Here is a 13801-nt window from a genome sequence, read left to right as displayed (position 1 = left end):
TTGGGCATGGTACTTAATGGTGCTTGTATACTTTTTGTGTTGTGAATTTTCTTTACAGCAAGTCACAATTTTGGGGCATCTCGTCTAGCAAAGAAATGTGTAGCTGTTTTGCTATTGTGGCGTTTATTTAGTGTACACCTTTTGTTCCAAAGAAAGCAGTGTTCACAATACATGTAAGGTATTAATGAGTCCTCACTAAATAAGGCTATTAAGTTTCATGAGGAAGTGGTGAAATATTTCTTATGAGAGCTTTGGTAACTAGGAAGCAAAAAGTGTTTTGTTCAACATAACTTCCTTGTTTAGTAACATAGTTACACTTCTTGGGAAAATTTCTGTAAAGATTACTGGAGGCTGATTGTAAGTACTCAAATGAAAATAATCCAGTTAATTTCATCTGTATGAAAATGAAGTGTTTCACTTATGATACAGACTTGTTATTCAGGTTTGATGAATATGTTTTCTGAAATTCCTTTTTATGCTATCCAGTTTATCATCTTAAAATTCCTAGAATGTCCAAAAATTCATTATTATTAATAAATTTGCTTCCTTATATTAAATTTAAAGCATGCTTAAAGTTTAAATTTATAGACACCTCCATGGATTCTAATTTGGTCTGAGATGAGCTAAAAATGAAATTCACAGTTTTTATTCAACAGCAGGATTCTAATGGTGCAGATACTTGGACCATGAACATGGATCCTTTGAAAATTAAGTTACATTTTGCTTTTTACTTAATTGAGATTAAGTAATATTTGAATTTATGGTTTTGGCTGTGTACATCAGTCTTCAACTAAGCATTTTTTTTTTGTTTTGCTACCAAAATTTGTTTTTTTTTATTTGCTTTTATTTTTCTCTTTGATTTTGAGAAAGGGTTTTACAGTGTGTCCTAGCTTGGTCTGGAATTGGTGATTCTTCCTGCTTCAGCCTTTTGAGTGTTGGAATTACAGGTATATACCACTTGTAAGAGATGAAAAGTAATACATTTATTGTACTTAACATTCCTGAGACTGATTGTAGCATCACAGCTAGTAACTATAAACTCTGTTTCTTTCCTATACTACTAAAACCTGTTCCTTTTTCATAAACCCATTGAATTTTTATAAATTCAATTTTTATAAATCATGTAAATGACTTGTAGATAAAAGTGCCTGAGGGGAAACAAGCTCCCAGGAAAGCTATGACAGGGCAGTTTTAAGTATGAGGATTAGAAAATCATTTGGCTGATGGTTTCATCATAAGGAAGCCTAGACCTCAAGAGTAAAAAGACTTCAGTTGTGACCCCAATGTATAATTTTAAGTAAATCTGGTGACACTTTTGACTTTCATTTCAGGGGTAAATTTTTGCATATTAGGTTAGACCTTTAAATCTTGAACTCATTGGCCAAGAGGATGTGTCATCCATATTATGGCAGGGGACACTGACCCATGAGAGAACTTCTGCCTACCATGCTGAGTGCTGTGGCAACACGCAGCAACACTGTCACCACTTTATTCTCAAGCTCTGTATGCAGAAAATGCAGCTATTTGGAGGAGCATCTTAAGAGTTCTTTTGGGTCATTTTTAGTTTTGTGATTTAATTTATTTAATGCTTTCATAAATTAATAGATTCATAAGTATGAGTAATTTCTCATAGAGTACCATCACTATGAGGTCAGACTAAAGCAGAAAACTTTTGAGTTCAAGGGCATCCTGAGCTACAAATAAAGGTTCAATGCCAGCCAATATGTAAGAAGTATATAGCTCAAAATACAGACAAAAAGCACCAAATTATATAACACAAATTGAAAAGAGCATGGACTAAGAATTACGGGTAAATTGGGCGCTGGTAGCTCAGGCCTGAATTCCCAGCTACTCAGGAAGTTAAGATATGAGATTGGTGGCTCAAAGCCAGCCTGGGCAGGAAAGTCCTGAGACTCTTATCCAATAAACCACTCAGCAAACTGGAAGTGGCGCTGTGGCTCAAGTGGTAGAGTACTAGCCACGAGCTGAAGAGCTGGGAGACAGCACCCAAGCCCAGAGTTCAAGGCCCACAACCAACAACAAAAAAATAAAATAGGATGCTAAAACACTTTCATCGTAAATGGGATTTTGTGGTTATAGACTTCTAAATATCAAATAATACAAAAACTGTAAAGTAAAAATACAATAAAGACAAGAATTTGGAAGTATGATAAATTTCTTTGTGAATTATATGAAATGATCAACACATAATAAGGCCTACGGGAGTAGGTTTTTTTCAATTTGGTGTAATTACTATAGAAAGTCTAGCACTTCTTCACCAGAAAATAAAGCATTTTTTTAAATCTGTGGAAAGCTTGCAAAATTATCATGTATGTACTTGATCATATAATAAACTGACACTTTTGAGTGCAGATCTTACCTTTGAAGAGAATTAAGCCAAAGCAAATAAAAGATGAAAGGAATTAAACTTATTTGACAGTTAAGAAACATATCTTTGGCTCAAAGAGGTAATAAAAACTGAAACAAGAAAGAAATGAAAATGATAATATATCAAAATTCTTGAGTTACATTTAAAGCTGTGCCAGAAGGAAACTTATAGCCTAAAAATGCTTTTATTAAGCAGAAAGATAATAAGACATGTAGTACTTATTTCTTCCCTTTTTGGGGGAGGTATGGGGAGAATTGTAGTGATAAGTTGGTTTTGAATTTAGGTCCTTGTGCTAGTGAGGCAAATTCTCTACCTTCTCTACCCCCAAAGAAAAGAAAATAGAAGACATGAATAGAAAAAAGGTTTTGGGAATAAAGAGAATAATACCTTAACTCTGCAGCAATAAGCTTAAAAACTAGGAGTAAAGTTTTCAAGTGCAGCTTCCTAAAACTGACAGTGAAAAACTGGAGCACACATTTAAAATGGTACAAATGTAAGTAAAGCTATAACAGTGATCATGTGGATTGCCCCCATGAGGTCACCTTCCAGAGTTCTATAGAGACAGCTGGTTACAATTAATAACACTTTTTATTACAGATCCTGAAAGATGTAGTGGTATCTTTTGTTACTATGGCTCTGTAGTATAAATCAACATCTAGTATTGTGAAATATCTAGCCATGTTTTTCTTTGCTCAAGATTGCTTTGGCTATTTGGGGTCTTTGGGATTCCATGTGAAATTTGGGCTAGATTTTTTTTTTCTATTTCTGTAATTGCATTGAATTTGATTTGGCTTTTGGCAGTATGGCCATTTTCAGATATTTTTGCCAATCCTTCAGTATGAGAGGGCTTCCATCTTCTAGTATATTTTTCAAGATTTTGCAGTTTATATGTTTTTTAATTTGTCTGATGTCCTATTTTACATGCACACACACACATATATACCCACCTGTAGGTATATATATATCTATCTATGGGTGTATATATATATATATGGGTGTATATATATATAAACACCCATAGATATATTTGTGTGCATATGAACATATAAAACATCTCTGTATGTACATATATATGTATATGTACATATATGACAATCTCAGTTTGTCAAACACCAGAAGTGTATGTAAACAGTTGTTTCTACAGTTTTCAGTAAAAGTGGAAAAAGTTTAGCCAGGCATTGGTGGTTCATGCCTAGCTAATCCTAGCTACTCAGGAGGCTAATACCTGGTGATCAAGGTTAAAAGCCAGCTCAGGCTTGGAACTCATCTCCAAATACCCAGTAGGTGTGGCTCAAATGTTAAGAGCATCAGCTGTGAGCAAGGAAGCTGAGCTAGACACCAAGTTCAAGCCCCAGTAGGAGAAAAAGCAAAACAAAACCAGACATTGAGAAAGGAATAAGGGGGGGTGAGGGGGAAGGGAGATGGGAAGGGGAAACAAAGGAGAAGACAACAACGCTTGATAAGAAATGTACTCATTATCTTGCCCGTGTAATTGTAACCCCTCTATACGGTATTTTCACAATTAAAAAAAGAAAGAAAGAAGAGGGACATAGGAGGATAAAATAATAGGTCAAAAAAAAGGAATAGAAATGAAATTTTGAAGAAAAAAAAAAAAGACAGCTTTGAGAATGTTCAAATATTGATGGGGAAGAATTAAAAGCAAGAGGGATTAGTATTGGAGACAAGATATTCAAAAAAGTAAATCCTCTAGAAATGGGATCCAAAATCCAGTTGTGGAGATAAAAATTAGATGAAAAGCCATTCTCAGCATGATAGACCTTTTCCAGTTTACCTGATATATTAAAAACTTGATATTTTTGGTTTATTTTTATTCTATTTCTACAGCTACAGCCTACCTTTTATCATAATAACATGCACACACATGCCTACCCCCCATATATATGTATATGTCCCAGATAATACAAAGTAACACACTCAAGGATATCCTGAGTATTCAGATATATTTGTCTCAGTCACTGGTTCTCCATTTTCTCAGGGTGCTGCTTTTGATTGCTGCATCCTTTAGAGCACTCTTCAGTTGTTGGTGACGCACACCTCTGGCTTACCTTTGCTTCTTGGACCCTTTATCTTTTGCCCCATTTTAAATGTTCATATTTCTCATGTTTATATTCTTCAGAAGTCTGTCATGGTCATTGTGCATTATGAACCTATCAATTTGGCTTTGATCTCACTGGAAGTTAAAGCAACAAGGAAGCATAACTAACTGAATTTATAGCTAATGAGCATTCACTGTATGATAGACATTTTCATAAGCACTTCACATATATTACTTGTTATAATCTTTGTAAGAACCCGGTGAGGTAAATACTGAAGTACAGAGACATACACCCATAACCTGTACAGTTCATACTGCACATATTTCAGTTCTAGACAATTGAATTGTGACTTCTCAAATATAACACGATATTCTTCCAATGCAGTTATATGATTAATAGCATTTAGAAGGCTAAAGCATTCTTCAAGAGAACTAAATCATCTTTCAGGACTTAGTCTGAAATGATGCATGTGATAATTTTGTGGAAATGAATAGAAGGTCTGCAGCTATAATCCTATAATAAATACCATAGGGACATTACATCTCACAGAGGACTTAAGTGTAAAAGTTCTATATAATAACCAAAGCAAAACAATATGTACAGTTTGTCATAATTATATCTCTCACACCAGCCTTTTCATAGAAATTTGGGAACTCACACTTCAACATTTAACAGTTCCATAGGAAAAAGCTTTTATTTTACTCATCTTTATATCTGCAGTACTTATTTCAGTACTTATTTATTACATAAAAATAGTAGAATCAGTATTTGTAGAGTACATGTGACTGCACTTAGCTAATCAGCTAATAAGAGGGGATGTTTCAGGATAGCATGTGCTAAACATTCTGGGTTCTGGAGATGGGCTGATAGTTGGTTCAAAGAATCTGATGAATTCAAAGAAAAAAACAAGGATTCAGACACTGTTCTGCTTTCCCTTTCAGCTTCCATATTTACATAATTTTGTGGGGGGTTTCTGTGTGTGTGTGTGTGTGTGTGTGTGTGTGTGCGCGTGCGTGCATGCGTGTAACAGAGACGGGGGAAGAGGAAAGAGTATGGAACTTATGTTCAGGGCCTTTCACTCTTACTCAGCTTTTTTACCCACAGCTGGCACTCTACTACTTGAACCATGCCTCCACATCTGGCTTTCTGCTGGGTGATTGGAGATAAGGGTCTCACAGATTCATCTTCTCAGGCTGGCTTCAAATCATGATCCCCAGATCTCAGCTTCCTGAGTAGCTTGGATTGTAAGTGTGAGCCACTGGTTCCCAGCTGTATTTATTTATTTATTTATTTATTTAGGTCATGGGGCTTGAACTCTGGGCTTGGACGTTGTCCCTCAGCTCTTCAGCTCAAGGCAAGTGCTCTTCTGGAGCCACAGTGCCACTTCCAGTTTTCTGCATGGTTTATTGGAGAAAAGAGTCTCACGGACATTCGTGCCCATGCTGGGGCTGGCTTTGAACCGAGATCCTCAGATCTCAGCCTCCTGAGTAGCTAGGATTACAGGCATGAGCCACCAGCTCCCTGGCTTTATTTAATTTCTTAATCTGCTCTAAAGCAGTTCTTTCTATATATCAGGCACTGTATAAATCGATGGTGAACCGGTGGTTAACAAAACAGTCTCTGCCCTTCAGATGTTCTCACTATAGTGAGAGTGCAGTGGTGGTACAGGGTAATCAGTGCTCTACAAGAACACAGATGTAGGGGTTCAGGCAGAGGGTTAGAGAAAGCCTCCATACATTCAGGGAACTGCAGATAGTCGAGTCAGAAGGTGACATATGATCATAAAGAATGAGGAGAAACAAGGCTTGGAGTAAGCAGGGCCAGACTGAAGGACCTTGTGATTCACTTTAAGGTTCCACTTCCATCCCTCTCCTCTGCCCATGTCTCATCATCCCTTGATTTTCTTTTTTTTTTTAGATATATATTTTTTATTGTAAAGATACTGTACAGAGAGGTTACAGTTACATAAGTAAGGTAATGAGTCCATTTCCTATGGAGTATTGTTATCCCCTCCTTTGTTTTTTTTTTGTTTTTTTTTTTGTCGGTCGTAGGGCTTGAACTCTGGGCCTGGGCGTTGTCCCTCAGCTCTTCAACTCAAGGCGAGCGCTCTACCACTTGAGCTACAGCGCCACTTCCTCCCCTCCTTTGTTTTTCCCCTACTATTACTTCCCTCTCCAACTCCTCCCTCCCCCACCCCCAAAGTTATAAACGAACACAGTGTCTTGTACATCTCGTTGTTACAACGCATCCCTTGATTTTCATGTGTTCCTTGTAATGTGAGTGGTGGGGAGAAGAATGTAGAGAGGTATTCCTAGGGCCACATAGTTCCCAGTAAATAGAATATCACAATTAATCTTTTAATGGATTATTTTTATTGTAGCTGTAGATGACTTTTCATCTCTAAATTGTAAACTAGTAGAGAATAAGGATTGTGTTTATTCATTACTATACTTTTAGAATCTAATAATAACTCAATGTTGAAAATGTCATTTAGCACTAGTAATCTACTGACTAAACCATCGTTATAATTTTTGTTCTTGATAAAACAACTTAGATTTTTTTTATGAAAGACTTCCTATCTTGAGTTACTAAATACTGTAGAAAAATGGAGGATCATTTTGGTTCAATTATGAAGAAGGACATTTCATAACAGAAGCATTCAATACAGAATTTGGTCAAGTATGTTCACTTCTTTTTTTTTTTTTTTTTTTACCAGTCCTACTCTGGGCCTAGGCTCTATCCATGAGTTTTTTTGCTCAAGGCTAGCTCTCTAACACTTTGAGTCACTTTGAGTCTCTAACACTTCTGGCTTTTTCTGTGTAGTTTATTGAAAATAAGAGTCCCACAGACTTTCTTGCCTGGGCTGGCTTCAAATCAGCTATATAGCTTAAACTAAGTTTAGAGTTCTTTGCCTCTTGAGAAGCTAGGATTACAAGAGTGAGCCACCAGTGCCTGGTATGTGTTTACTTCTTAATGTTTTATTATTTCCTTCAATTTATAGATACATGAGGAAGATAAAAGGCACTACTCTGACCTTCAAGTGAGATGTCAACGTTTGACCTTAGAATTAGCAGACACAAAACAACGAATTCAGCATGGTGACTATCGTCAAGAGAACTATGATAAAGTAAAGAGGTAAGTCATTAAGGGACCACCATTTTTAGTATGTGTTAGTCACTAAGATTCTTGTTAATGAGCTCATTAATTACACTTTCGCCTTTTCATAGCTCAGAAATGTGCAGTTTGTTGGATGTAAATTATATTTTTATGTTGGTTTTCATTTTGTTGAGAAGTTACTGCAATGTTTTAACAAGATAAGACCCAGTAAAATCCTACATGGGTAAACATTTTTAAATGTTATTTGATTGTTTTTATGTAATCAGATCAATTTAAGTACTTCAGTTTTCCCCAAAGTATTTTTCAGCTGTTCATTTTTAACAAAAGGCACTCAGTCTTTCAAAAAAAATAACGCTTTCTGAGAGTCTAATTCCTAGTCACATTGCATGTATCTTTAACTGAAATATATATTTATGAAAGTTTTCAAATATGTATATACTGTATATGTTCAGTGACCTTGTCTGCAATATCTACCTGTAGCTAAAATAATGAATGAGTGTTTACGTTGTATAATTTACCTTATAAATCATATACTGATAAGTGAATTTGTAACAGTTTAACTATTTACCAATGAAATTTTAACTCTTACCATGGCTATATGTATATGTTATGCCAAAATATAGTAATTACTAGAATTTAAAAATCTTATGATGTCTACACAACAGACCTCTGAGTAATACTGAATTTCATTTAAAAACAAAGTAGAAAGCTGGGCATGATGACATACAACTGTAATCCCAGCAGTCAGGAGACAGAGGCAAGAAGATCATGACTTCTAAACTTAGCTTAGGCTATGTAGCCAGACCCTATTTCCAAAAGGCAAAATAAATACATAAATAAAATAAAGCAAAATGAAGTCACTTATTATTGGAAAATATATACCCATACTAGTAACAAATAACATATAAAAAGAGAAAAAGTAAAAAGATAATCATTAGAATAATCCAGAACAGCCATGAATGAAGGATAACTGAAACCAGTGAGTCATGATTGATCATTACTGAAGATGGATGATGAGAGCAAGAGTCTCCATTTTATAATCTCTATTTTTATATATGTGTTTATTTGCATAATGAAAATGTAGGAAAGAAATATATACCCATGACAAAAGAAACATGATAAGCCCTTTAAAGTGCTAGAAATAGAACAGAAGACCAAACAAGAGGCTCACACTGAAACTTAAGGTTCACTAGCTACAGTAAACGGGTTAAATGATAAAGTGATCAGCTGTACACTGTGGCCTGTCTATATAGCCTAGAGTGGCCTGGAACTAGCAGTCGTCTAGGCTCCTGACCAAGCCCTCCTGAGCTACATAACAAGATATTATGTCAGGAAACCAAAGGTAGGGAGATATAGATCAGTGATAGAGCACTAGCTTTGTGCACATGAGACCTTGGATTCAATCTCCAACACTTAGGAAAAAAATAGGTCACAAAAATATAAATGGGAGCCGGGCGCCGGTGGCTCACGCCTGTAATCCTAGCTACTCAGGAGGCTGAGATCTGAGGATCGCGGTTCAAAGCCAGCCCAGGCAGGAGAGACCGTGAGACTCCTATCTCCAATAAACCACTAGAAAACCGAAGTGGTGCTGTAGCTCAAGTGGTAGAGCGCTCGCCTTGAGCTGAAGAGCTGAGGGACAAGCGCCCAGGCCCAGAGTTCAAGCCCCACAACCGCCAAAAAAAAAAAAAATATATATATATATATATATATATATATAAATGGGAATATGTGCTCTTGATAAGTTCTAAAAAATGTGCAAAAAGAATAGACGTATAGATGTTAATCATATCATTATTAAAATTCAAATGTTTTTGAGTAACTGAATGGAAATTTGTGGTGGTTTATTTCAACATTTAATTCTTTATGGCAGCTTGAAAACTTATTAAATTATATCTGAATGTATCTTTTAGCAGTTCCCTAACTTCTAGCATAACATGATGTTCACAGTTTTATTTTGTAATATAACTACCTTCATAATTTCTCTAAAGAGTCCTGATTTCTTTTAGTGGGCAATGGTATTTAGGAATTAAAATCCAATGATTTTGTCATTGCCCTCATTTTCTCTTGGCTCTTTCAGTAAACGAAGGTAGTAGAGGGGTAGAAGCTCTCAGAAAACTATGTATAAAATTATATTGATACTTTCCATCTATTTGACATCACAATAGTCCATTTGAAGGTCCTCCAATTGCCTAACATAGTAAGTACAATCCGACATGAAAGCAAACATTGGTAAGAATTGTAATCCATTAATAGATTATGAATCTATGAAAGTATATTAATCATAAGTAAGAAAAGAGGATGTGTGTAGTACCATGCCAACCATAATAAAGGTATGTACACTAAGGATGACTGCTTTATAGTTCCACAGATAATGTTTAATTCAGAATCATCAGTGACATCTAAAATCCCTGCTTATGTTAGGAAACAAGATTTTTGCACAGTCTAAGTGACTTACTAAGGAGCTGGTGAAAAGAAAATAGATGGTAACAGACCTCCAGGCAGTGCTAGAGGATCCTGAAGTGCAAGCTAGGCACATCTGGCTACTGGACTGTAGAGTCTAGAGCAAGTTGGTATCTGCTCATGTTTACAATGCCTGTAGGTTGTGGTTCAGTTCTTTGTTGTACTCTTAGGATAGAGAGCTGGTATGAACATGGAAATTAAAATGCCTGAATAATCAGAAACACTTCTTTTGTTTTGACACAAATTCTTGTCAATATATCTTCTGTGCCATCTGAGTCTTAAGTTGTAAAGGGTTTCTGACTGTAATTGAACTGTATAAATTCTTTAAAAGTTGTGGCTTCAAAATAAGATTAAAGATGATGAGTGAAAAAAATAACTTTAGTGCCTTTTAGAAAGTGCTATTTTCACTGGGCACCAGTGGCTCACTCCTATAATTCTGGCCACTCAGGAGGCTCAGTTCTGAGGATCATGGTTCAAAACCAGTCTGGGCAGAAAAGTCCCCATGTGACTCTTATCTCCGATTAGCCCCTCAAAAACCTGAAGTGGCACTGTGGCTCAAAGTGGTTAGAGTGCTAGCCTTGAGCAACAAGAGCTCAGGAACAGTGCCTAGACCCTGAGTTCAAACCCCACCAACCAAAAAAAAAAAAAAAACTATTATCACAAACCCCCTACATTATACAACTAATACAAGCAAATAATAATGTAGAGGAAAATAGTATTTTCTTTTTACTTTTAACATAGTTTGTATTTTAAAGTTGATTATTTCATGTGAATAAGGTTTTGAACACAGAGTTCCTTATAATTTGAAAAGGTAAATCTTTTTTTTTTTTTTTGGCTAGCTATGGAGCTTTAAACTCTGGGCCTCGGCCCTGTCCCTGAGCTCTTCAGCTCAAGACTCATGCCCTACCACTTTGATCCAGAGTACCACTTCAGCTTTTCTGGTGGTTAGTTGGAAGAGTCTCACAGACTTTCCTTCCTAGGCTGACTGAACCTGGACCCTCAGATCTCAGCCTTTGTGTAACTAGAATTTCAGGTATGAGCCACTGGCACCCGGCCAAAAAGTTCATAGAATGGCACCAAACGTACTGCTCAGTATCTATGTTCATTTTCCTAATAGTCAAATAGTAAAATACACTGTAGAATTTACATATGGATTTGAATTTTATTTTAATAGTGAACGTGATGCACTTGAACAGGAAGTACTTGAGATTAAACGAAAACATGAAATACTTGAAGCTTCTCACATTACTCAAGCTAAAGAAAGAAATGAATTATCAAAAGAGGTAAGCTTATAAATAGAATCACTTATATTGTTTATTAGTAGACAATATCTGAGGGGTAAAAGTTTTTCCTTTTTGATCTAGTTGCCAGACAAAAAGGAAATGTTTAGTATTCTTTTTGGACAGATATGTGCAGGTAAGAATTAGTCCTGCTAAAATGGAAAATGTTCTGTGTGACAAGTACAATGAAAAACTGACTACCCTCAACCTTGAAAAGTAACCCAGAATTAATCTGTATCCTGCATGTCTACAAATCCACAGGTGACCACCTTGCAGCAAACCGTTACTTTACTACAAAAGGACAAAGAATACCTCAATCGCCAGAATATGGAGCTAAGTGTGCGCTGTGCCCATGAGGAAGATCGACTGGGAAGATTGCAAATTCAACTTGAAGAAACCAAAAAGGCTAGAGAAGACATGTATGAAAAATACGTAACATCCAGGCAAGATTGACGTTATTTTCCACATAAATAGATTTAAATTTATACTATTTTATTTTTTGAGGGAACTCTTGTTCTACGGAGATGAATGCTTATTTTTTTGAAGATCTGTACTGTCCTATATTAAAGGAATACTTTCCTGGACACTGGTGCCTCCTATCAACTGGTAGTTCTAACTACTCAGGAAACTGATATCTGGATGATCACATTTCAAAGACACCGCAGGAAAACTCTGCAAAATTCTATCTTTTTTTTTTCCCATTTCTTCTCTTTTTATTTTAGGAGTGGGTGGGTGTGTGTGTGTGTGTGTGTGTGTGTGTGTGTGTGTGTGTGTGTGTGTGTGTGTGTGTGTGTGTGTGTGTGTGTGTGTGATTTTTGCAACAGGGTCTCACTATTTAATAGCTCAGGGTGGCCTGGAATTCATGATCCTCCTGCCTTAGTCTCTCTAGGACTGGGGTTATAGGCTGTATCTTTTCTCTCTTACCGGATTTCTCTCTCTTAATTTATTAGAGTTCCTTTGTATGAATAGTGCTTACAATCTTTGAACTATTTATGTTTATCAGAACATCAAAAACTCAAAGGGCTGGGAAGGTGGCTCAGTGGTAGAGTGCTTGCCTTGCATGCATGAGGCCCTGAGTTCGATTCCTCAGCACCACATAAGCAGAAAAGGCCACAAGTGGCGCTGTGACTCAAGTGGTAGAGCACTGACCTTGAGCTGAAGAGCTAAGGGACAGCACCCAGGCCCAGCCTTCAGCCCCACGACAGCCACCAAAAAAAAAAAAAAACAAGTAAAGTTGAAATTTCCCCGTAACTATTGACACATTCATAACTAGGTCATCTTAGGAATTTTCATCATGTGTGCTATTCTGTATGATACTCTATGTAATACTTCAACTCACAATGTAGCTATGGTTGCATGCAATGACTTATAAAGTCAGTTAGGATGTTTTTGTTTTTATATTTGTCTTAATATTATTTATTTCTCAACATATACCATACCAGATTAAATTTGTATCAAGGATAATCTGTATGCATCAGCTTTGAAAGCTTAGCCTTATGCACTAAAAGCTATTACTGAAACAGTTTTGAGGGTGAGTATTATGCAGTGTTAATTGCCAGCACCTCGTATAGTAATGTTTCACAAATTAAGATCTTAGGTGGAAGTAGTGTATAACAGTATTTTTAGAAACATAAAACTTTATAAAACCCTGAAATTGTTAAGTTTTCCAATACTAGAGCATACTTGGTGTAAGATATTAGGACAATAAAGCCTCTTTATTTTACAAATGAAATTCATGAGTATTCTTTTTGGCTTCTTGCAGAGACCATTATAAGATAGAATATGAAAACAAACTACACAGTGAATTGGAACAAATCAAATCAAAAACTAATCAAGAAATTGATCAGCTTCGAAGTGCCACTAGGGAAATGTATGAAAGAGAAAACAGGTATTTTTAAAAAAAGTTGTGTGATATTCCATTTGTCTTTGTTACTTGAATTGTATTGAAACTAAATGCTTTTCCTAAGAGAGATACTTTTCTGAATGCATTAAAAATTGTTGTCAATCTAGGTATTAATAAAATGAGAATATTAAAATTGTAAACTCTTTGCTTGCTAGTTTAGAACAGAACCTCCCAAAATTTTAATTTTTTTTTCCTCTAATTGTCCTGTCCTGCCTTTTTGCCTTTTTGTCTTCTTGTCTTCTGGCTTTTACTGAAGTTGAGATTGAAGATGAGTAAAAAGGAAAGTAAAGGAGAGGTAAGGCATAGTGGCACATACCTTTAATCCTAGCTACTCAGTAGACAGGTATTGGGAGGATCACAGTTGAGGCCAACACATGGAAAAAGTTATTGAGATATCATCTCCACAAATTGGCCAGGTGTAGTGTACATGCATTTGGTCCCGTTTGTGTGGTCCTGTAGGAAGAGGATCATTATCTGAGGCTGGTCCCAAGCAGAAAGCGTAAGACACTATTCAAAAAATAAAAAAGGGCTTTGAGTGTGGCTCAAGTTCTAAGAGTGCCAGCCTAGCAAGTATGAGGCCCTGAGTTTAAATCCC

General features: G+C 36.1%; 1 protein-coding gene across 1 annotated transcript in view; it reads left to right on the top strand.

Annotated features, from left to right (window-relative positions):
- Window positions 1-13801, top strand: part of Pibf1 (progesterone immunomodulatory binding factor 1) — a 142019-nt gene that overhangs the window by 18149 nt on the left and 110069 nt on the right. The window contains exons 6-9 of the mRNA XM_042685793.1: window positions 7448-7581; window positions 11198-11306; window positions 11565-11746; window positions 13066-13191. Of these exons, the coding sequence (XP_042541727.1) occupies window positions 7448-7581; window positions 11198-11306; window positions 11565-11746; window positions 13066-13191 (551 nt within the window). The remainder of the gene's footprint in view (window positions 1-7447; window positions 7582-11197; window positions 11307-11564; window positions 11747-13065; window positions 13192-13801) is intronic.

The sequence above is a fragment of the Dipodomys spectabilis genome, unplaced genomic scaffold (assembly GCF_019054845.1).
Source record: "Dipodomys spectabilis isolate Male_0828 unplaced genomic scaffold, ASM1905484v1 ptg000095l, whole genome shotgun sequence".
NCBI lineage: Eukaryota > Metazoa > Chordata > Mammalia > Rodentia > Heteromyidae > Dipodomys > Dipodomys spectabilis.
Note: the sequence above shows the minus strand (reverse complement) of the source record. Positions and strands in the feature narration are given on the sequence as shown.